The sequence below is a fragment of the Malurus melanocephalus genome, unplaced genomic scaffold (genome assembly GCF_030028575.1).
Source record: "Malurus melanocephalus ecotype Western Australia unplaced genomic scaffold, MMel_1.1 scaffold_446, whole genome shotgun sequence".
Classification (NCBI taxonomy): Eukaryota; Metazoa; Chordata; class Aves; order Passeriformes; family Maluridae; genus Malurus; species Malurus melanocephalus.
The window spans coordinates 491541-515235 of NW_026623678.1; the positions used below are offsets into that span (position 1 = coordinate 491541).

Genomic DNA, 23695 nt, shown 5'->3' on the forward strand with positions numbered 1-23695 from the left:
GAACTGACTTTGTCAGGACTATAGAGGTGAGAAGTAAATCATTATTTATCAATAAAACTGATATTTTACCTTTTTTTTTTCAGGCATTGTGGCTATAGCAAAGCAGATCAAGAAGGGGATGAAGAACTTTATTTTCATTGTAAGTGTTTTGCTTTTTTTTCCCGCCTTTCAAAAATTCTCAATTGCAATAGTGTAGACAATACTAAACCAAGACTCCATGAAAGATTATGCCATAGGAAATTCGAAAATGCTGTGTAAATAGCATGCGGGAAGTTAAACACTGTAAAAATGTGACCTACACAAAAAGAATGCAGATTAAAGTCAACATTGCTCACACAGATGGTTTTATTTCTATACATGTCTATGATATACTGTTGTTTTCATTCTGCATTTTTTGTTTTCGTTTGGTTGCTTTGAATACATGTTTCACGTTGTTCTAATGATCCCTCTGAGGTCGGGTATTCAAGAGACCTTTACCTAAGTGACTGATCTTTACCTCAGGCAAAATTCTGATTAAGAAGGTGTGAGTCAGTGCATCACCCTAAAATGAAGCTGTTCTGCTCAGGAGCTGTTTTCTGCTACTGTGAATTCAGTACCATCAATATTTACAAAATATAATGTCCTTAAAAATAGAATATTTAATGTGAAAGGAAAGGTCAGCCACTTCATTACCGTTCTGTGATCTGGAATCACTTGCCTAGCTATGGGTAATACCTAAAGCCTCTCTTGTTAAAATCATGTCTACCATCTCAACTTATATTAGAACTCYGGGAAAACTCAATAAAACACATCTTTTTTTTTTGGTTAATGACAATTGAAAATGTAAGGGGAGAGGAATATTTTAATTTCTTTTAGAATTAGTCATTAACTCAGGAAGTGTGGTAAACTTAGTTGCAAAATTAYTTTGAGCAACCATAATAGAAAAAAATCACAGAATTAAACTGAACATAAGTTCTGACACAGGACAATGCCTGGGTTTCCAGTCTTCTCCATACCTGGTCACTCTTATATTAGTACAACTTGCCATTTAGTCAAGCTATACAGTATTTAGCCTTTGTTTTCTACCAATAATTACCTACAGCTGTAGTTTAAGTCCATTAGATTATTATATTTTTTATGAAAACAATACAGTTTGTTTTAGATACATTAAAATCGTGCGCTATTTTCTAAAAGTAATGTCACATGGAAAATAAAGTAGTCACTAGTCATAAATTCTTAGCATTTTCTCAGTGTATTTCTCTTTAAATGAATARTTCCATCCAAAGCTTCCCTCAAAATGAGATCAAGGTTCTGTTTTACCTTTCTTYGCTGAAAAAATCAGCTGGAAAATTATCACATTTCCTGAGATTGGGTGTGTGGCTACCTAAGTTGTTTAAATGCAGTGAGTGTCAAACTCAGTARTGACATCATTGCAACTTTAGGCAGTCAATTTATAAACTGTGCCAGAGAGGTGAAAAATAATAATGAGGCAGGAATTATTTATCACACACTTTGAAGTGCAGTTGATTTTAAAGAATTTGACAAAAATCTGATTTTACTTAAATGCTGCTATTCTGGGAGTGATGGATTTGAAATTTGCCTCTCATAATGCATTATAAGCTTTTCACATCTCCAGAAGAGCTACTGATTTCACTTTTAAAATCCCCATTATGTCCTTGAAGGAAAAGATCAACGATGTATTCTTGTATGTCAGAATATGAACAAAAGGAGTATGCTAGCTAAATAATTTCTTATCTCCATTATTGGTGACATTATTTTTTATTTTAGTGAAAGTGTAATTAATATGAAAGCTGCTACGTAATAATTGATAGTTGATGCAGAAATGGTGAGCTTTTATAAATATTCATTTCTCTCATTTTACTTTCAAGAAATGTGATTATCTAGCAAATTATTGTGAATATTGAGCATACACAGTCTTTCTTAAATCGTGGCACCAAATACAAGCCTCCTCTCACCAAACTAGTTTTTCATTGTCTGTTGATTGTAAGTGTAGTATTTAATTTCATTTGATGGCCATGTACAGAATGAGATGGAACCCAGTGCTGTGGTCACCAGCATGGTCACAGRGCTGTGAGCACCAGTTTGGTGCCCTTTTGCTCCATAATGTCTAGACAACATTCTTCTGCACTGAGGTACCAGACTGGATTTTCAAAAATGTAACTTACAACAAGCACTTACTTAGAGCAAAACCTTACAAGCAAACATATTTTAAAGCAGTTCATTTAATGGACTATCATATATTTCATTTCAGTTCCCTTCATCTCTCTATGACCTCAAGTGCTACACTTGAAGATACAAGTACAATGGAGGAGTTTAGTCAAGCAATTCAGATTTATATTTGGTTTCCTCCTCCCTTTCTCATCTAACAATGTCTGCAAATGCAGGCCAGCATTATTTCACRTTGCTATGCCAGAATAGCCTTGGCCTGTCAAAATGTTTTATGACAGCTTGAATAAAGAACCATCAGAGGCCCACTTGAGATTCACAAGGTTACTTCCAGTCCAGGCCCTTTATCACTAACACAAGAGGATGTCTCCTTCTCCATCTCCTTGCTTAAACCACTACTCCAGCAGGTCAACCTACTGCTTAATTCTCATTTTCTCCAGTCTCTTTTGGTTTTAAGAAATAAGTGTTTAAAAATTTAAAAATTTGCAGCATTTAAATTTCCAATACAACTATAAGAACATCTGTATAAATACATGATATGACAGATAACAACATCTTGGCAACATTTCAAATCATTTCCCTGGCTGTAATTTCATTATATTACTGAAACAATTTCTCTAGGTTTTTTTTCTTTCTTATGGTTTGTGGATATAGGTAATTAATACCATCTAAAACCTAAATGCACATGATTACTTAGCTGTTTTCCAATATATTTTCAAATTGAATATGTTTCATGTTAAATTAAAAGATACGAAGTAATTGTAAATTATTTATGTTTTGTATTTACTTTTGATCCTGTTCTTGTATATCAGTATATCAATTAACAGAGGAACATTTTTGCATTTTCATATTGARTTTTAATTCACTGATTTAATTAAAGCTCAAGAGTATAATCCTTGTGAGCAAATTTATTTAATAAAAAATTGCTTGATTAATAGATTTCGAGGGTTGCTCTACTATCACCAGGAGTTTTTACTTTGACCAGAAGAGCAAAAAATAATTTACCTGAATCATCAGCAAACTAAGGAAAAAAAAACTGCATGCTGGCCAGAGCACTATGCTGCCTGAGTTGCACTAAGTGTGGAGAAGGAATTAGCAAAAAACAAGTTGATACATATTATTCACTTAGGTGCTTGAGAGGGGAGATGATTRTGCCACAGAGGCCACTTTCCCTTCCTGTGGCTTTACAAGTTGGTTACAAGTGTTTCTCTCATGTTCATATTACAGTGCAAGAAATGCACATAAAGATGTAATTTCTAAGTGCTGTGAATAGTTTGGCTGTTGCAACAGTCTGCAAACAATATTATATTTAGAAGTTTAAGCAAATTCAAGGGGGTGGAGAAACCTTTCAAATCCCACTAGAGGAGAGAAGTAACATGGAGAAATGCTGTTTGCACATCCTGGGTCAGGAGGGTAAGCTGTCCTTACACAGAAAAGAAACTTTCATCTCTGCTGGTCTTATACCCTTTCCCCGCACTTTGGTTTTACTCCCACTCAACCCTTGCATTTTATTCCATTAAGCACTATTTAATATTTATTACTTCTTTCAGTTCAAGAGGAGATGCAGATGCTAATGTTAGTCATTTTTTAGAGATGGTATTGTGTACTTGTGTCAGCATGCTTGCAGATGATGCCTAAAACTAAGGTTGCCTCTCAGAGCGGCTCTGACTCAGGCAGCATGGAAACAGGTTCACTCKTCCAAGGAGCACTCTGCATAATGAAATTCCTGGGCTGACTGCACAATAAGTGCTTTTGCTTCATCACAGTCATGCTTTCTTACATCATTACAGTTAAATTTCCAGGCACCAAAACCTACATTGACCCTGAAACCTACGAGGACCCAAATAGAGCTGTCCATCAATTCGCCAAGGAGCTAGATGCCTCTTGTATTAAAATTGAGCGTGTGATTGGCGCAGGTAAGGCTGCCGTGGCTTCCTGATTCAACTGTTCCATTTAGCCGGGATCGAAACTCATACATCATAATGACAGGCAAATAATTATACCTCAGGTACAGAAGAACTTTCTGCATTTGCCAGAGTGGTTAAGAGCAATGAAGCTGCACTCGCTTCTAAAATGTAAAAGCAAACAGGGGAAAAGCCCAAAAACAACTAAAAAAGCCCAAATAAATGAGTAAATTAAAAGTCTTGCTTGACATTGAAAGCTTATGGGTTTCTAATCATGTATCTGCTGTTAAAATTGGAATTGGGGGGAGTGGGCCAGTGGTGCTGCCCATTATTTACTGTCACAGTAAAGGCGTTAGGAATTTGTGCAAATTCTGCTCGCTTGCCTTTTGCAAGGGGGCTTTTTGGCCTCTGCAGCTTTGTTCATGTGAGTAAGGAAAACTGGCTGCAGCACAAAGTCTTAAACAGACACTAGGAAGGTCTTGTTTCTGTATAACAAAATCTTCCCTAAGGCTGTTTTTCCTTCTACCATTTTTCTTTTTGATATTTTATGAATACAAAAAGTTATTGTTTAACTTCTTATGACTGATTGTAATTGCACCAGCACTACACTGCTTTTTTTTTCCTCTTGAACTGTCTACCACCTACTTAAGCCATGGTGTTCATGCTCTAAAAAGGCAGTTTCATTTGTTTGCATTAATAAGATATGTGACATTTTTATTGCACTACTCCGTGTAGTGAAATTAAGTTTCCATGAGTAAGAAAAATATCAAATACTTCAGATTCCTGGAGGAAATGTTCTTTTGCTTTCCTGTTGTTTTATACAAGTATTAGAAGAATACTTTTAAAATCACCCTATAGTTTGAGACTGTAAATTACATATTRTGGCATTATATAAAAACAGAAGAAGAAATAGCTCTAAAATAAGTTGTTTTACCTGTAAAAAAATCTTTACACTTAGAATTCACAACGCCTTTTTAAAGTAACCCCACTCTTGTTGAATCATGTCTTAATCAAGGAGTAGTAGTGTTGAAATTAACCACACTGCTGAGCAAATTATTCCTTCAGATGAGTAAGAGCATAAGAATCCAGCCCTTGCTAACTGGTAATTTTTGTGGTGCTAGAATGGCAGCATCTCTTTTAATAAATACGCAATGTGCAAGATTAGCATAGAAAAAATGCTGAGCTTTRTCTTTTGCTTCGAGTTAAAAAGCTACCAGCATAGCAACAGTTCAGAGCACAAAGATATATTCAGTTGGATTTTGCTAATGCCTTCTAAACAAAATGCTGAAAACACTTGAGATGCAGAGTATACAGTTTAAAATGCATTTTCACTGTTATGACAAATTCCAGAATGTTAATTTTCTTGACTGCAGATGAAATTATTCCTGATTTTAATGAGTATAACTGATAGCAAAAATAACTAACGTGTGTCAGTAGTCATTCTGAAGAAAGTTAATTAGGAGTGCAGTGGTGAAAGCATATTGTGTATGGTGTTTAGCTATGGCTTTAACCTGTTGATGTAAATAGCAAAAAGGAGTGAAATGAAATGCAGTCCAGGAACAGCAGAAGAGAACAGACCCAAAGCAGCAGCTGAAACTCATACATCAAAGAAGAATATGGAATTTCTGCTAGTGAMAGCACCAGAAAAGGCACTTAGCAATCTCAATATGCATCAGCAATGCTGGCCACATCAACTATCGAGTAGTGCCACGTCTCTCAGACACAGACAGGGTGCAAGTATGCTTGTGCTCAATTTGCATGAGGGATATGTGCTTTCCTTGCCAACATTTTCATTACCATCCCGCTGCGGCCACCTGTCAGATACAGAGTATGGTGTCCACTATGTTAAGTTGCTCATATTGCACATCCTTTGTTTTAGCCTCTGCTTTGTTGACATGCTGAGCTGGTGGCTGTGCGGCTGTGCAGTATTCCCTCTCTTCTTGTCATATTTTCCAGTTTATTTTTGGGCATCATTTCAGCTGAATGTAGTATTTTCTTGGGAATAAAAGTAGCTCATTGGCTAGCATCCTGGCCTGAAGCACATAACATACAGGTTCAAGTTTCTGGTTTGCCCGAGTGTGTGTGATCTGCCTTTGGAAATCAATCAAAATTGGATCACAGAGAGCTGGAAAGGAGTTAAGCCTTAGTGTCTCCTGTGCCAAGTATCCTAATTACCTGGCTCTGAAATATCACAGRCACACAGACACACTCCTGTACTCACATCTTGTTTTCAGCATGGCATGAAACAATTTTGGAAAGTACTGCTAGAGAAAATTGTTACCCTCTAGTAAGTTCTTGCAGTTRGGAGCTGTGAGTGAGGTGAGTGGTGAATTCATTAATAGTCATCCGTGTTGCTAATGAAGTGCAGGAGGGAGGTTGAGGCACTGAGCTAGGGGCTTGAGCAGCTAGTTGTTGTGTAACAGCTGTACCTCATGGCATTCTTAGCTCAGTGCCCGAGGATGTTTGAGGATGATCTGCAGGCAGGAGCATTGTGTGGTCAATTATCTTAGGTACAGCATGGTATTAACAGGGCTGAAGGACACTGATTTGAGCTAACCTTGGTTCAGCTAGCATAGAACATGAGGGAGGGGTTGGATTCTATGCGCAGTCACCTCTGATAARATTCATAAAAAGAGCCATACTGAGTGGAGATTGCTCTAACATGTCAGCTGGAAATGGTCAAAGTTCTACCTTTGTGGATGATCTGTGAARCCAGACCCAGATACTGCTTTTTCCTTTCCCAAAGCTCTGCTGTTGGGGATGATAGGAGAACAGTAGCRTTCACAGACTGACTGTGGCATGAACAAGACTTCTTGGAGCCCATCCATTAGGATGCTCCAACATTTGTCTCTTCAGGCACTCAGCGCAATTTCCAAGCATACCTCTCTCCACTGACAGTCAGAAACCTTGCCAGTGTGWATGTCCATGTAAGTTCTGATCCCACAAGGTTTCTCCCAGAAGGATTCTTTAATCAAACTCTCTTTTTAGGTCTTGTCTGGTTCAATCACTTTTTTAGCACTCCTCCTAAAACATGCCTTAGATCTAGGAGTGTCTGCATATTTGTGTATATGTAACAGCTTAATGTTAAGGCACTCCACAGGTATGCAGGACATAAATTTCTGGCATGATTTGATTTGGAGGAGGGATTTGGAACCATATCTCTCAAACTCCAGATGAATTTGCAAAGTACCAGATTATTAAATATTTTTGTGATTAATCTTTCTTTTTAAAGAGATGTTYCCTTTTATTCAGTTTAAGATATGTTACTACCTTTTTGTTCTATGTGTACAAGGAGATTTTTCTTCCTGTCTGCAAAATTGAAGATCTCGCTTTTTCTCTCTGCTGACACAGCTGTGAGGCAAGGGACAATTCCTAAATCTTTCATAATCTTGTTAATAGTGAGGTAGATGTATTGCCRTTCAGTTCCACATCTCTCATACTTCCATCCTCTTTCCTGTCTGATGGAGTCAAATTACTTCTCTTCCAAATTTGGTTGTTGGAGCTTTTCTTTTTGTAYTCTTGCTGGCTGCTTGGTCTTTTTTATCACAGGCGTCTTCAAGTTCCAATTGTCTGTAGGTTTAGAACCTTTTACAAAGTTGAAACATTTGCTTCTGTTTGTTTAATGTAACAAAATTGTTACAAGTCACACCTTTCATTTCATAATCTGTAAARTAAATTATCCTGCTTGAAGGTAATAATGTAGTGCTTCATTTAACACCATAAGGATGCTAAATTAAAAGCAGCTCTGCAAGAGCTGCYTTTTGAAAGAAAAAAGCCCATTGGAACTAAAGATAGCAAGGAAACCATGTAGAGAAGAATGGCATTTTTGTTTAGGAATGGCATTACTACTTCAGTAATAGTGTTTTCTTATGAAAGCCACTTCATTTATATTTCCTATTTATTAAAAAGTGCAAGAAATTACTAGCAAGTCTTAAAATGTTCAAATAAGTGCCTTGTCAGTTGGCTGAACTGAAGTATTTATTCCACAAGGGTCAGCAATTCATTTAAGGTGCATACCTAAGTAATCAATTTCAAATATGAACATGTTGAATTTAAACACACACTTAGGTGGCTATTTGAATCAAGGCCTAAAAAATTACCAGTATTCAGAATAATTCAACACTGATCTACTTCATTTTAGGAGAGTTTGGTGAGGTGTGCAGYGGGCGTCTAAAGCTTCCTGGCAAGAGGGACGTTGCAGTAGCCATAAAAACTCTGAAAGTTGGCTACACTGAGAAGCAGAGGAGGGATTTCCTGTGTGAAGCGAGCATCATGGGGCAGTTTGACCATCCCAACGTGGTTCACTTGGAAGGAGTCGTTACCAGAGGTAAGCAGCAGCTCWGTCTGTCAGTCAAATAACAGCATGATGGCAGAAATTACTCTGCCTTATTCATGGTCAAAGATTCAAATTATAAACAGACTGCACACCCCTAATGGATTTTCTCCTGATGCGTAACTAACTAAAACAATACTTACTTTATGCTACAACCTGAGGAAAAAAGATTTAGATGCACACATGATTAAAAGATGAAGTACTTTGAAACATATTATTTTTCTAGTTTCATTTACCCTCAACGACCATGCAGAGAGATAAGGTTTCTCATGTCCTTTCATATTATCTGAAGTGTCATTATTCCAGAGTCCTGTTCACACAGCAGGAGTTAGGAGAACACACTGACTTTTTGATTTGTATGGTTCGATTTTGTGAATCATGACCGCTTTCCATGCAGATATTTAAGAAATTAGAGCTCAGTAACAGTGCTGGAGGGCTCAGAAATGTTCAATGTCTGAATGATTCAGTCCTTCAAAGGCATAACGTGTGTTTTATCAAAGAAAAGGCACTCCATTTGTTTTACAGTTCTCAAATATCTGTCTTCTTTTCTTTCAGGGAAACCAGTTATGATTGTAATAGAATACATGGAGAATGGGGCCTTAGATGCATTTCTTAGGGTGAGTACCAAAATGAAAATGTATATAAACATATTAAAAGTGACATATATGATATACTGATTTTTTWAAAAAATATGTCTTATAGATGTGCATATATGTATGTATACATGCATGATAYTATTATAATTTAAATGGTTTTCAGGTTGAAATTGAGTTTTGACAAATAATAGCAGGTCTCTATGTTACTTCAGAAAACCAGATCAGAAATGAGAGAATCAGACAGGATTATGTGGGGACATTTTAGGAACTTATGTGATTTAGTGTGGCATAGAGATGGTGGGTTTTATTATTGCCACCAGTTGAAATTAAAACCACTGATACCTGAAGCCCAAACTTCTGTCTTTCGGGAACAGAATTTTATTGTGTCAGCRTGGTGGAAATCACCACAAAAGAATCCCTAAATGAACTATGATTCTATTTGAGAGATGAACAAAGGAAAAAGAAATGCAGTCACAACAATTTAGTATTTTTAAGTTTGTTGTGAAGTCGCCAGTTCTGACTCGTTAGCAGGTATGCAAGACAGTATGACATGATGTGTAAACATTCTACAGAGAACAAATTTTATTTTTTTTTTAATAAACCCTAAGATATGAATAAAAATTATCAGCACCTATGGTTCCAAAAAGGAGATAATCTCTATTTTCTTGATACAAATAATTTTGCTGAGAGATGAAGAGCATAAAAGCAAACTATAAGAACRTTAGGAAACTTCGTTATATAATCTATCTTAGAAGTGACTTGAGCTAACATGATTTAGTGAGAAATGTGTAGTGGTTAGCATGTTTTGTTACTATCAGTACATTAATTACACATTTCTTAATTGTATGTACTGCTTTATCTCTGAATAAAGTGTGTTTGAAGTGAGTTTCCTTGCCACAGGAGGAGTAAATAAGTAGAAAGCTGAAGTCATAAAACTAACTCTTATTTCTTTTCTCAGCTATACTAACAAGAATTGCTGCTCCTTTCTTCCCTCCAGAAACATGATGGGCAATTTACAGTCATTCAGCTAGTGGGAATGTTGAGAGGAATTGCTGCTGGAATGAGATATTTGGCCGATATGGGATATGTACACAGGGATCTTGCAGCACGCAATATTCTTGTCAACAGCAACCTTGTTTGTAAAGTATCAGACTTTGGCCTTTCCCGAGTTATAGAAGATGATCCAGAGGCTGTCTACACTACAACTGTAAGATAAATCAGTGGGGTTTTGTAGTTTTGTAGTTATTAAGAAGAAGTGTATATTTTGAAGAGTATATGTAAGAGAAGTACCTAATTGCTTGGGAAATGTTAACCAGTCAAAAGAAAGAGTCTCTGCAGAGATCTGTCTCTAATTAGGAAATAATATTTTTGCCAGAACGCACATTTTTATTTGATAAAGTTTTAAAAATTTTGCTCAGTATCTTCATTATTCCATTCCTCATGGTTTTCTGATTGAACAAATAAGGAAGTTTTACCCACAAAAATGTTAAGCATCTAATTTACTATGAGTCAATTAAAATATTTGTAGGCTATTACTATTTTTCAGGCTAGACTTTATCTCACCAAAGAGTTGAGTAGCTTGAGGCGAGTCTGTGACAAAGCTCAGCTCCTGCATTTTCCTTTGCTTTTGGGTGGGACGCTTTTCTTAAATATGCATTCATCAGGGCACAGTATGCTCTTTATTCTTTTGTTGAGCCATCTCCACTTTCCCACCCACGGGGCCTCCCTGTACCTATTTTCTCATGCTGAGGGAAGGAGGGGCCCCTGGAATCTGCTCCRACAGGCACAGGGATCCAGGAAACCACACCGGTGTTCGCAGCTGTCACTTCTGCCATTGGTCTCCAAGTGGGATCCTGGTTTAAAAGTGTCAGAGCAAGATTTCAGAGGAGCCATATGAAAACTCAGTGGGACTTATATGCACAGGTTGGGATTTCCCTCACCTGGCTTCAGCCAGCCAGGAGTTAAATGGCTAGTGTAAATCAGACATCTAACCAGCCCTTTACAGTCAGTGGAAAGATAACCACTTCCAGAGAAATTAATCCAGTTTAGCTTTAACAGGTATCTTAGTATCTATTTTTTAAGTATTTTTTAAGATGCCCAAATTCCTTAGACACTTTTGAAAATTCTGCAATTGGTTAACCATAGTTGATCATGTAAGTGCTGCTTTTGATGTTGATGGAAATAATTAAATGCATTCTATGGAAGATTATATGAAAAATCTGTTTGGGAAAAAAAAAAAAAGAATTTTCTTCTTTTTTTTTTTTTTTTTTTGTCTTTATTCCATAGGGTGGAAAAATTCCAGTGAGATGGACAGCTCCAGAGGCCATTCAGTACCGTAAATTTACATCAGCCAGTGATGTGTGGAGCTACGGAATAGTTATGTGGGAAGTAATGTCTTATGGAGAACGACCATACTGGGACATGTCAAATCAAGATGTAGGTTTGTCTGTTTGTGAGTGTTCATGTGTGTTAGTAAAACAAAAATTACGTATTCTAAACACATACATATGCATTTCACTCTAAATGCATAAAATGCAGCTTTAGAAATAAGATTTGTCAAAGTACTGTATCGTTGTCACAAAAGGAAAAGGTTACAGAGCTTTCACAGTTTACCAAAATCAAAATCTTTCCTCTGCCACTTGGATGTTGTAGGTTTCTGTCCTAAGTATCAAGTAAAACTGGAACACTGAAAATAGTAATATGTGTTCTTCACAGTCTTTGCTATGCTTAAGCATTGAAAGAATTAATTTTTTTTTTCCAATAAAAAATAATTCTGAGGTTTCTGACCTTAGAGAAATGATTAATCATTTGAAAAAAAAAGTTGAAAATCTGAGTGGCAATTAATGACCTACTTTGGCTTTTTCAAGTTAATTATGCTGATTTAAGAGTACCCTTGTTTGCATAAAATATGATCCAGAGCAACAGGTCAGCAGTAATAGAACAGATGGGTGTTAATCTTGATTTCTGACAGGAGTATCTATTAATATAGAAATTACACAGGAAAAAGCCATACAGGTGTGAAAGATGTCAGTAAGAATATCATATAAAGTTCTTCAGGTGGGGGCTTGAGTGGGTTTTTTAATTGTTATTTTAATTTTTGATTGAATGATCAACATCAAAGTTGAAAGAAAAAGATAAAAGTGTAGATGATGAGTCAGTTTGGCATAGTGCAAAGTTGTTAATATTTGACAGGTCTCAGTGTCAAAGATTTCATGGACTGTCAAAATATGGGCAAACAAGTCCTTGGGGCAGAGAAAGAGAAATATTTACATTCCCCAGACACCCAGTAGAGTTTCATTTCTTTTGACACCTTCCTTCTGTACTAGATTCAAACATAAAAGAAGTCTGACAGGAATATAAGATGCCTCAGAGGCAAACCTTACCTATCTTTCAGGGAACAATAAGGAAGAATAGAGGAGAAATTTTGATATCTTTATGCTTCTTACTAGATTTTGGAAAGTATTCCTTCTATTGAAAACTGCATGTAAAGCACATGACTGAGCCTCTTCCAAAAAATAGCTAATTGCCACTTCTTAAAGTGTTATCCCTTTTTAGCATCTTTCCTGATAAGCTTCAATAGCACACAGTTAAAAGATGCATCAATTTCTTGGTAAAATAATTCCAAATATTCTTGTGTGCTGTGATTGTCAAGCRTGTCCTCCCACACCATATACACATCCTACCAATCCACAGATAATCTGTGATACAAAAATTTAGAATCACCTAATTATTTGTTATTTATTCTTCCTCAAAGTTACCAGCTGGAGTATTTAAGGGGAATGAAAAGTTCTAAATGTGTTCTTCTAATTTGCACTCATTTTACGTATTTTAAGTGTATCATTTTGCTTAAAAGTGGACATGGGTGTAATCATAGACCAGACCAGATCTCCTAAATAATAGATTTCCCTGACTTTGGATCTTTAGACATAATTTCTTAAATTCTGCCCTTCTTCCTTTAAGTCATTCCTTTAGGTGGATGGAGGATACAAATTTGCATTGTGAGCTCTTTTAAAGCAAAGCCCTTCTTTTAGCAATTACCTGGAGTTAGGGTGCACCAAGAGAGCGCTCATCCTGCAAACTCCCTGCAGAGGCACAGCAGGCTGARCACAGATGATAGACAGAGTTGTTAAACTTCCCTGAGCAGTAGGCTTGCCTCAGCTTAATCCTTGCTAGCAACAGTAGCCCTCAAACCCCCTATTCCCCTATCAGACTGCTGATGTTCTTGCTCTCATTTTGTTACTGACCAYAGTGCAGGTCCGTTCTTCAGAAAAGGGCAAGAATTTAGGCTTAAAAGTTTATTTGTTATACTTCTGGTTTCTTGGCATTATTATAATTATTAATTTGTTTTATTAAGATATGCCTGTAATCAGAGTTACAACATTACACTGTCCGATTACCTGCATGCCGTACCTCCTTGTTGGCATCCAGTATATAAAGTGAACAGACCCAGTCCTATTCTGCTTTACACCCTGAGACAGCATGACTATGATAAAAGCATAGTCTTAACAGTATTCCCTTTTACTCTTTTTGCAGCAAAAGCAGAATTTCAAAAACAAATTGGAGAAWGTGTAAATAATATAAATCATTTCTATTAGTAAGAACTCCTGCTGTTTTCTCTTTGTAGATTTGCTTATTAAAAAAAGATTAGTTCCTGCATCTATTTTATTGTTTTAGAATGCTGATTTTTTGAATCCCACCTCCTCCTTTCTTACAGGGTGGACACTTGTCATACTTTATTTATCAATATTTTAGAATATTTTTTTTAATGTTTTGGATATTCACAGCAATTCCATCCATCTCTAGCTGGCTCATTATTTTATATTTCCCAGTTTCATCCTTCTTGCTCAGAATGCACATCAGAGAAGCTGATTCTGATGTATCACTAAAGCCTTTCAAAAACAGTATCATCATCTTGATTCCCACTTCTCTTACAGTCTCTCTTCAGATCGTAGTGAATGGGAAAAACGCCTGTTGTGATCCTTTCATTCAGGTTTTTACTCTCCCTTGGATATAGTCTTATGTAGATAGTTTGCCAGTTCTAAGGAAATGAGATATTTTGGTGGTTGCACTGTTGTCGCTGGCACCTACTTTTTTACTCCTCATTGGTAATCTCTGTCTTCTGACCTCTTAAGCAACTTCTTCGTTTTTTGTAAGTCATATGTGACATGCTCAAAGTGTTCAATACCTTTTGCCGTTTAGAAGGTCAGAAATTTTCACATTGCTTTTCACAGCACAGCAATTGTCTTTAGCACACTGTAGTATTTGTTTCACTTTTATTCCACTACTACTTCTAAGCATAAGGAACTGTTCTTTTCTTTTTCCTCTTAATATAGCTCTAAAGGATCTTACATTTTACTTTTAATATTTACTTTCCTGTATAGTTCTGTTCTTCCAATTTCCCCGTTCTTCTGCAGAAAACCTCTCTCCACACCCTCTCTGACAGACAACTTCAATGTTTCTAAAAGGTCACTGCAGTCATTCTTCAAGGTGTGGATGTTTCTGCAGGAATTGAATATTTCTCAGTCATTTTTGAGCTGTAGGACAGTACTGTCATTCTAAATGTTCAGAGAGAAAACTGAGGCCTAGGGAGATGAGGCAACTTCCCTGAGGTCGTAAGGACATTCTGTGACACAAACCTGCAGTCAGTGCCCTACCACTGGGCTATGCCTTCTCTTTTCACAAAATTTCTTTTATGCAAAAGGTTTTGATACAAAACCTGGCTGGATTTCAGCCAGCTTTTTGAAGGTCGTTCTGTATTGTCTGCAGTTCTGTCTACTTTGCAGTCCACTGCTTTTGCGTTGTCTCACACAGAAATAATCTACAGAATATTTTCTCTCTGAGGTTATTATTTTTACTAAAACCTGGATATTGAACAACTTAGTTTATAATACCGTATCTGCTTCCCAGAGCTACATCCAGAATAGCTTCTGATCTTGCTTTCTATACGAAATGAATGAAGACAGTCCTATGCACTGCCCTTCAGGAACAAGCACCCTTCCTTAGCAATTCCAATGCTGCTGTGTCAGTCAATGTCAGTATASTTGAAATCCCCCATGAACAGTGTTTTAGCCCTTTTTCACTAGCTTTTCTTATCTGTCTTGCTTCCTGATGTGCTTTTTTATTCTGCCCTCAAGGTTTACAGCAGTTTGCTGTGATTTTACTTTATCCATTTTTATTTTTTACTTAAATCCAAATGGACTTGGCTAAGGAAGCCAATGGGTGGGTGTAATTCTTGGTTCAGACATTTATGCTCTCCTTTGATCATATCTTCATCCAGCAGCATCTYTTATTAAATCTAACTTTCTGTGATACATTAAAATAGCATTTACCCAGGTTTTTCTCTCTCACATGGCACAGTTCTGCTGCTTTATCATTAATATAACATGGCTAGACATAGAATACAACTTTTTTCCCCTAACAATTTCTATCTGCTAAACATTTTTCTTGGATCCTTTTATAATACCTTCAGGCTTCTTGTATTTTATATGTGCATGCACAGATATCTATCCATTTAAAAGTCAGTTACTTCTACCACCACTCTTTCATAAAAACCTTGGGGCAAGTAATAATGCTTTCTGAAATAACTCCATTTATCAATCTATCTGTTGCTCCCTTGGTGAATTTAATTGTTGTTTCCTGCTACTCACTTGTCTAGGTAATACAGCTATGTTCTGCACATATAGAACAATATGCTTAATAAGCCCAAAGATAAGATTGGGGAAATTATTTGAAAACCTGAAGGGTAGTGTCAAAACAACAGACTCACGTTTTTGCAACACCGATGGCAAATTTTAGTTTATTGATTTAATTTTTATTTTATTTTGTTTTATTTTTTCCTATATATTTGAATTGGGTAGYGATACATATTCTTTAAATTATTCTYGATGAAAAATKATTAACTATGTTGGCTACTAGGTTATAAAAGCAATCGAAGAAGGCTATCGTTTGCCAGCACCCATGGATTGCCCAGCAGGACTGCACCAGCTGATGCTGGATTGTTGGCAGAAGGAACGCGGTGAAAGGCCAAAGTTTGAGCAGATAGTTGGCATTCTGGACAAAATGATTAGAAATCCAAACAGCTTGAAAACCCCGCTGGGAACCTGTAGCAGGTAAGAAAAGCTTTAGTGTGTGTTCTTACGGCGGTGCACATGGCTGGGCTCTGGATGTTCTGCTTGGTGGCTGGTTCCAGTTCACACTTATTTCATCTGTCTTTCAGTTCCTTCTTCTTTCTGTTCCCTGCTCTTCTCTTCCCTCATTTGCCCTTCTTTTTTACCATGCTAAACTAAGCCAAAAAAGGACTTTCTTAGAGAAAAAAAAAAAGSAAAATAAAGTAAATACCGTGGAACTAACACATTTCTCAGTAAACTACTGCCTGCTCATCACTCTTTCCGCACTCGCACCACTAGTCTATGTTTTCCTTGTTTCTTAAAATCATAAAATCTGGAGGGCAAGGATCATTGTCTGTTGTAGTTTTATATGATGCATCCCTTGCCCTAGGAACTGCTACAGTAGAAATAGCAATTAACAGTACTCATGCTTGGCCAATGTACCTTGACATGCTACACTCTAGATTTTTATCTCTCATTTTCTGGCTTTAACTCCTTTCAGTGATTGCATCTCATTGTATTTCATGGTGTAGTTTTTAATGGCTTCTTCATAAATTTCAGGTGAATTATTTAATCATGGTAATCTTTTGATCTGCTAGTTAGATCACTGCACTAGGGAATCAACTGGCCTGTGTTCTGCTCCTGATTCTTCTACTGACTGATTTGCTGTGTGACCTTAAGCAACTGACTTTGTGTCTCTGCTCTTCCCTTGTCTTTGTTTTGTCCCATCCAACTGAATAATGGGAATAGTTACTGCTATATTTTCTAAGATGCGTAAAAGAATAGCATCTTTATTTTACTCAGCAACTTAGAGACAGCTGCTGTCATAGTAGGTAATAAGGTTGATTTCCTGTTGGCAACAGCAGTCCATTAGGCTGATTTTGCTCACTCTGACCTTTCATCTTTTATGTGAATAAGCTTAGGAAGTACATATTGTGAGCTACAGACTAGATAAGAGCTATTCACAGAATAACCTAAACTGTGTATAAAGGCCTATTACTTTCTACTCTCGACATTTTTAATACCCAAAACTTATTTGACTCTCACCTTGCTAAATACTCCCTGATGTTTTACTCTCTTTGGAAACAACTTACTTTCCTTTTTCCTTCTCCATAGACCAATTAGCCCTCTTCTGGACCAGAACACTCCCGATTTTACCACTTTCTGCTCCGTAGGCGAATGGTTACAAGCTATTAAGATGGAAAGATATAAGGATAATTTCACAGCAGCAGGCTACAACTCTCTTGAATCAGTTGCCAGGATGACTATTGAGTAAGTTAGTACTGGGCATGTTTAACTTGCATTTAGGGAATTTCTAGGTAAAATAATACCCAATGTTCAACTCCAAAACTTTACCCTGAGTACAGATATGGTACTTGGGGTCAAACCAGCCATTTTAGCAGCCAATGATGTTGTATTAGAACATCTCACGAAAGGGCAAATACCCCGCTACCTCTGTGTGGCATCACTTTTTCCCCTGCTTTTCAGAACAATTGAAATAACACCAAGGGACTAGAATTTGAGGGAGAATATGGCCCCTTTCAAAGTATGTATGCCTAGGAAAATAACACCTCCACAACGTATTYGGTACCTTTTTCCCAATGTATTCTGGGAAGATGTGGAATTTTCTTCTAATTGGCTGGGGGCTGTCTGCGTCCTGCAAGACAGGACTTTTCATCAGGATAAGTCTGTAGAAGCAAAACAATTTTCTGGAGGCAAACATGGCCTGTATCAGTACTATCATCTTAAAACAGGTCTTCTTGGCACCCTGCAAAAGCAGCTATCTTGTCCTGGTGGTTGCCAAACATGTTATTCCTCTGAGAGAGCAGTGGGTTTCTAAGCAAGTTTCTAACCCAACATTCTCAAGATTTCAACCCTATTCTTATCTGCCTGTTGTCACTAGGGGTCTCAGCCTATAGCTTGGGAACTGTCATCAGAGTCCACAAGCTTCTAGCACTAGTTGGGGCAGAGTTGAAACAGYTGCTCCTCTTTCATTTGCATGATGGGTATGTGTCAATATGCAAAGGCTTTCACTAGGCATCTCTTTAGGAATCAGACTGTGATCCCCAAAATCTTGTATTTATACATAACTTTCTCCTGAAAGCCACCCGAAAGTATTTTACAAGAGAAGTATCTTTGTCTTCGGGTGCCCTTAAAAGCCACAATGAAAGATTATCATGATGTAAAAYATAGTGACCTCCTCCTCAGATGTGGAGACCCACACCGTGTAATTGCATGATATTTATCATGAAATTGCACTCCTCACTGAGAGGTTGAACAGTGCCTGTGTGAACTTCCCAGTCCTGAGCTGAGGTTACAGCGTAGCTGCAATGTCAGAAGCCCGTAGTCCAAACAACTTTCTAGCTTTGACTCACAGTTGAATACCATACAATAGCAGTCTAAGTTGAAAAATTAACAATGTACGCATTTATCTTCCCCAGGGATGTGATGAGTTTAGGGATCACGTTGGTTGGTCATCAAAAGAAAATCATGAGCAGCATTCAGACTATGAGAGCACAAATGCTACATTTACACGGCACTGGCATCCAAGTGTGATAGACATTTCTCCCTTATGAGGGAGGTGACAGACTGAGAGAACAGCACTGGCCTTCAGTATATATGAAGTGCTGCTAGAAGACACTTGATTTCCTGGGTCCTTCCTGCAGTGAATAGAAGAGCTACAAGAAGCACCTACAGACTTGAACTCCTAAGTGCCACCAGAATTTATGAAAAGGGAATTAGGATCCACCAGTGGTGGCAAGGAAAACAGCAGTGACAATAAACAAAGTACTACCTGAATAAACATACAAACACCTTGAGCTCTCTAACCTCCTTTTTATCTAATAGACTTTTTAAATGTACATAAAAATTTAAAAAAGAATATATTTGTCAGATAAAATCATGATATTATTGTTGAATTCAACAAAATATTTTCCTTAAATCTGTGATTTCTGAATCTTTTTTTAATCATTTGTGTTTATTCTTCATAAAGACTTTCTTTTAGTATGATGTTTATATCTTTGGACCTTTTTAGTGCTAATTCAATGACACATTACTACACTGGGTACCTCTGAAGGATTATTTGAGTTCCTAGAGATTTAAGAAGCATGACCAAGCAATGTATATCTATCCGAACTTTGGTATCCTTTTGTGCCATTTCCTTTTGTTAAATCAGCACCGTATTGACATGGCTAGCTAATTGGCAGGGAGTCAGRAAAATGCAAGATGCCAAGAGCTCTGATATTTTTTAAAGAATTTTTTAAGGTTATACATATGCTATCTTTTAAAAGAAAATAAAAGAGAAAAAAAAAAACTAAAGAAGAAGAAAAGCAATAATGACCCCTAAGTAGTTCTAGGCACTTTTAGCAAATCATTTGCAAGATGATTTTAATGGACTAGAGTTAAACTGAGATATATTCTAAGGTGTAGATCTACAACTGTAAACCTGCTGAGACGCAACGTTGAATGGACAAGTGATTGTAGGAGTGTCTCAGAACACAGGTGCAGTTCTCCAGTGTTACCTAAACCGTTTAATCTGAGCACATCACTTTTTTTTTCAGTACTCTGCATTAGCAAATCTAAGAGAAATAGCTGGTGTATATTTTCTATGAGTTTAAGCCGTATGCAGTCCAGCTGTCAGAACAAGGACATAGCTTTTATATGAGAACTGTAGAGCATGAGACAAGGGGCAGTTCAAAATTTTCAATTTTTTTACAAGCTTTTGCTGCTCTGAACAAATGTGCGTGTGCGTGGTCACACAGATGCAACAGTCATTCATCAGGAACAGAGATGCAAAGGTAGTTGCTCAATGGAAGATCTTTTTACACCATTATATATAAATTTTGTTTGATTAAAGTATTTAATTACCATAAGCAATAATAAACAGTGTCTTTACAGATGTTGCAAGAATRTATATGAACCAGAGAGAAATGCTTTAAAAAAAAATCTGAAAATTGTGAACTACCCCAGCAATGAAATGCTGTACTTCCAAAGAGAATTGGGCTGCTTATATTGATTTTGATAGAGAAAGATCCCAGGGATCAGTCATAAATTGGTCTGGTTTGATAATGTGGGCATCCACACAAAAAAAATAAAAACGGAAGAAAAACCTTGTAAATGTTCCTTTGTAAAACTTGTAAATTTTATTTATACTGTCTTGTTTTGTACACACATTTATGTGTAGTGAGCTCTGAATACATTGAAAATGCACTATATTTTTCTATTTTACTTGCAGAGCATCACAAACAAACATGTATATTCAGTGTGACATAATGTGTTTTCCCACATTTAGGACCAAAGATAGTTATCAAAAACTTAAATGCATCATTTTCCCCCTTCCTTTTYTCTCCCCCTTTTTAGATCACTGTACAGTGTTATATTTGTCATTTTATTTATTTTTTCCATTAGAAAAATCAGTTTGKTTATACTAATTTTTTGTTTCCCTCCTTCCTTTGTTGAAGAAAATCTGTAAAAAGCTTTTAACTAGCATAATCCTGATACATAGACACTTCCATTTGTAATCTTTGTAATAGACTGTAAATATATTTTTGGAACTATAATGCAATGTGCATAAGGGTTATTTTTCAGTGTCCATATATGATTGTTTATACAATTCACAGCACTTTACAGTCATGCTGAGAAGCCTAATTTATTGCCTGGATTTGGGCAGAGTAAGAAAAAAAGGTGACTATTCTTATTTCGTATTAGATTGTCATTCAGTAGAAATGGAGTTATTTTCACGTATGCAGCTCAAGATGTTTTTTTAATTTTTAAAATTAATTTTCTAAAAATGCTGTAGGAGTAAGGCACAGAGTAGACTGCATGCCCAGTGTTGAAGTTAGTGCACTCAAGCACTCGGCCAGGGCACTTCAAGTAGCCGTTAGAACACAATAATTAAATACCCAATAAATAAACATCCATTTTGTGTTATAACGAATGCCAAGTGCCTCACGGCTGGGATGAGTGTCTGTGGGCAGCTGGGCAAGGTGCTTGTCAGTCTTGCTGCTGCTTTAGGCACCCAGCTGAGAATTTAGGAGTCTTAGGTTCAGACATCTGCTTCCTTATTATATCAGCTACTGTTTCTAAGGGCTTGGCCATCAAAGGTGCGATGCAGCAGTGCTGATATTGCTGAGAGCCTACAAACCCTAAATGCAAAAGAACTGAGGCTTCACCTTTAGGACTTGTTCAATATTGTGATGCACAGAGGCCTCGAAGCATGTGTGGTGACTTGGGCTCACACGTGTACAAGGGAGGGCCCTGACGGTATTTCTTCCTTAATTTTCCTGGTTTCATTTAAGCCATCTTCTTTGAATAGTAAATATATTTTAGCATTCATCTATATACCTTGACTGCCTTAATGTTGCCACAGATTTTTACACATTTGAAAGTGGTAGAGTAGACCCAGAAAGCACAATCGCGATCAACCGCAATCAATCAGATAATTTATCTCAATGTTCAGATCATTACTGCAACTTAGAGCACATGCATGTGAATGGATTTGTAACTGGTAGAGCAGCAATGGATTGACATTGGTTGCAGTTCCCCAGGTTTCAGAAAACACAGTCCAGGGTAACAAAATAAAGTGCCAGAGAAAGTTGATGTTCATGGGAGGAACTGAAGAAAAAGTTGGGTCACAGGGAGAATGAAAGGCTAAATGATGNAAAAAAAAAAAAAAAAAAAAAAAAAAAAAAAAAAAAGAAATAATTTTAGTTCTGGCTTCATTTCAAAGAATTGGAAATTGGGCATTGCTAACAACAGATTATCAGGCTGTCAGTGAGGCTGATCTTGCTTGATTTCATCCATCTACAAGCATCTAGAAGAGAGATGCCTAAAAAAAAGCAGGATGACTCTCCCTCTGGAAGTGCTTGTCTCCATTACCTGTAGAGGGAACCCAGATGATTAGCTCAAATTAGGCATCTAATATTTATAGAGCTAAAGTTAGGTAAAATTATTCCAATCCTGTCTGTCCTTGGCTGCTACAGTTTTCCTTGTAAGCCGAGTGTCATAGAAAGGCAGCTCCTCCACCRCTGGTATGTCCCAGAATGCATTTAAACTGGGCTTTATCACAGAGAGAGGTGTTTTTTTTTGGTTTTTTTTTTTTACTATTATTCAGAGACTTGTAACAGGTCATTTAAATGCTTTTTGTATGTGGATATCAGTTCTCGAAAATTTTTGTGATTGTTCTGAGGAAGACCTGCCTAGTAAATTACAGTTATTTAATATTTTAAGTAATCAGAAATATCTGCTGACATACTGCTTTAGTCCAGAGGTTATGTGATCAGATATGATAGTTGCTGTTTGCAAAACCATGTTTATCTAAAGCCTTGTCATGTAAAAATCTCCAGGAGGCAAAGATGCTTAAATGTATCTCAAATTGAATGTTGCCCTTAATATCTCAATAATTGAGCTCTGTCTGTATTATTTTCWATTTAAAATGAGGTTTTTTATATTTGTTTAAGCTTGAATTATCTGGCATCCACTGAGGGAGTTTGAAAAAATGATTTTAAATTAAATTTGCTTTTCTCCACTAATAGTAATATACAATGAGTAGTTTCCACTGTTTTGAATGTTACAAAAACTATTGCTTTAATGTGGGGGATGAAGGGGTTTCTTTTTGTTTTGTTGTTGGTATTTTTTTACATTTATTGGTTAGTAGTTGAAATAAAAAAAAAATAATAATTTGTCCTTAACTTTCTAAGTAATTCATATATACCAATTTTGAGAATGATTTTAATTCCCTGACTTTTGGGTTACTGCTGAGATGGTGATTTTGTCGCTACAGCCATAATGCCAGGCGATATAGAGACACCCTGCCACAAGGGCAGGTTCAGCCAACATTCTGTTACCTAGTGAAGGCATGAAGCAGTTCACTGGCTGTGAAAGCAATGAAAGCCAACTCAGCCAAAAARTGGTCATTTCACCCTTTACAAGTATCTATGTGACATGTTGGAGCTAAAACACCCTTTATTCCTTGCTTCCCTGCATGTGGTTAAAAACTGATGTGCTCATGATATGCATTTGGTGGGCTTTGGTCGTTGGTTGGGTTGCTTGTGTTATTTGTTTTATGTTGAACAAGTGGCATTTGAGGTTCTCATGGAAGAGAACAGCTCCCAGACAGAATGACAAGCRCTGTTTTAAGAAAAGTGCAATCAAATTCTTGCCCAAGAGCCGTTCTGGCAGCAGGTGCTGCAGGGGTATTCAGCCAGTTGGTGCTATGATTTGCTGAGCAACTATCACAGCAGGGTTTCTCCATCTTCAGGACCTGTTAGGATTGTACTTGTGATCAATTAACTGATATGTGGAAACAGAYGAATTTTTTCCCCTGCTACCTAGTAATGGACCTGCATATGGTAGATTTGAGATTTGTGAGACAACTCAAAAGTCTTAGTCTAAAACAAATTTCTAGTGAAACAAGAAATTCTGGGCAGCAGACTGCATTTTTTCTCATGTTCCCTTAGGGGTTTCAAATGTAGCCAACAATTACTTTTAAACAGAGATCTTTATTGTTTGCATAGTGCAGCCCTCTATTTACTTGGAAATAGGCAGTTCTGCAATTAAAGTTCCTGCAAAAACAAATTGGGAAGGAATGGG

General features: G+C 36.9%; 1 protein-coding gene across 5 annotated transcripts in view; it reads left to right on the forward strand.

Moving 5' to 3' along the window:
- Positions 1-23695, forward strand: part of EPHA7 (EPH receptor A7) — a 162799-nt gene that overhangs the window by 130590 nt on the left and 8514 nt on the right. Inside the window, exons 9-17 of one of the 5 annotated variants that reach the window (XM_057380330.1) lie at positions 84-139; positions 3957-4082; positions 8212-8397; positions 8959-9020; positions 9997-10206; positions 11286-11435; positions 15915-16108; positions 17222-17377; positions 18547-22794. In XM_057380330.1, the coding sequence (XP_057236313.1) occupies positions 84-139; positions 3957-4082; positions 8212-8397; positions 8959-9020; positions 9997-10206; positions 11286-11435; positions 15915-16108; positions 17222-17377; positions 18547-18661 (1255 nt within the window). In that variant the 3' untranslated portion in view covers positions 18662-22794. Of the gene's footprint in view, positions 1-83; positions 140-3956; positions 4083-8211; positions 8398-8958; positions 9021-9996; positions 10207-11285; positions 11436-15914; positions 16109-17221; positions 17378-18546; positions 22795-23695 lie in introns of those variants that run through there. The other 4 variants (XM_057380331.1, XM_057380335.1, XM_057380334.1 and 1 more) reach the window with 4 other exon arrangements.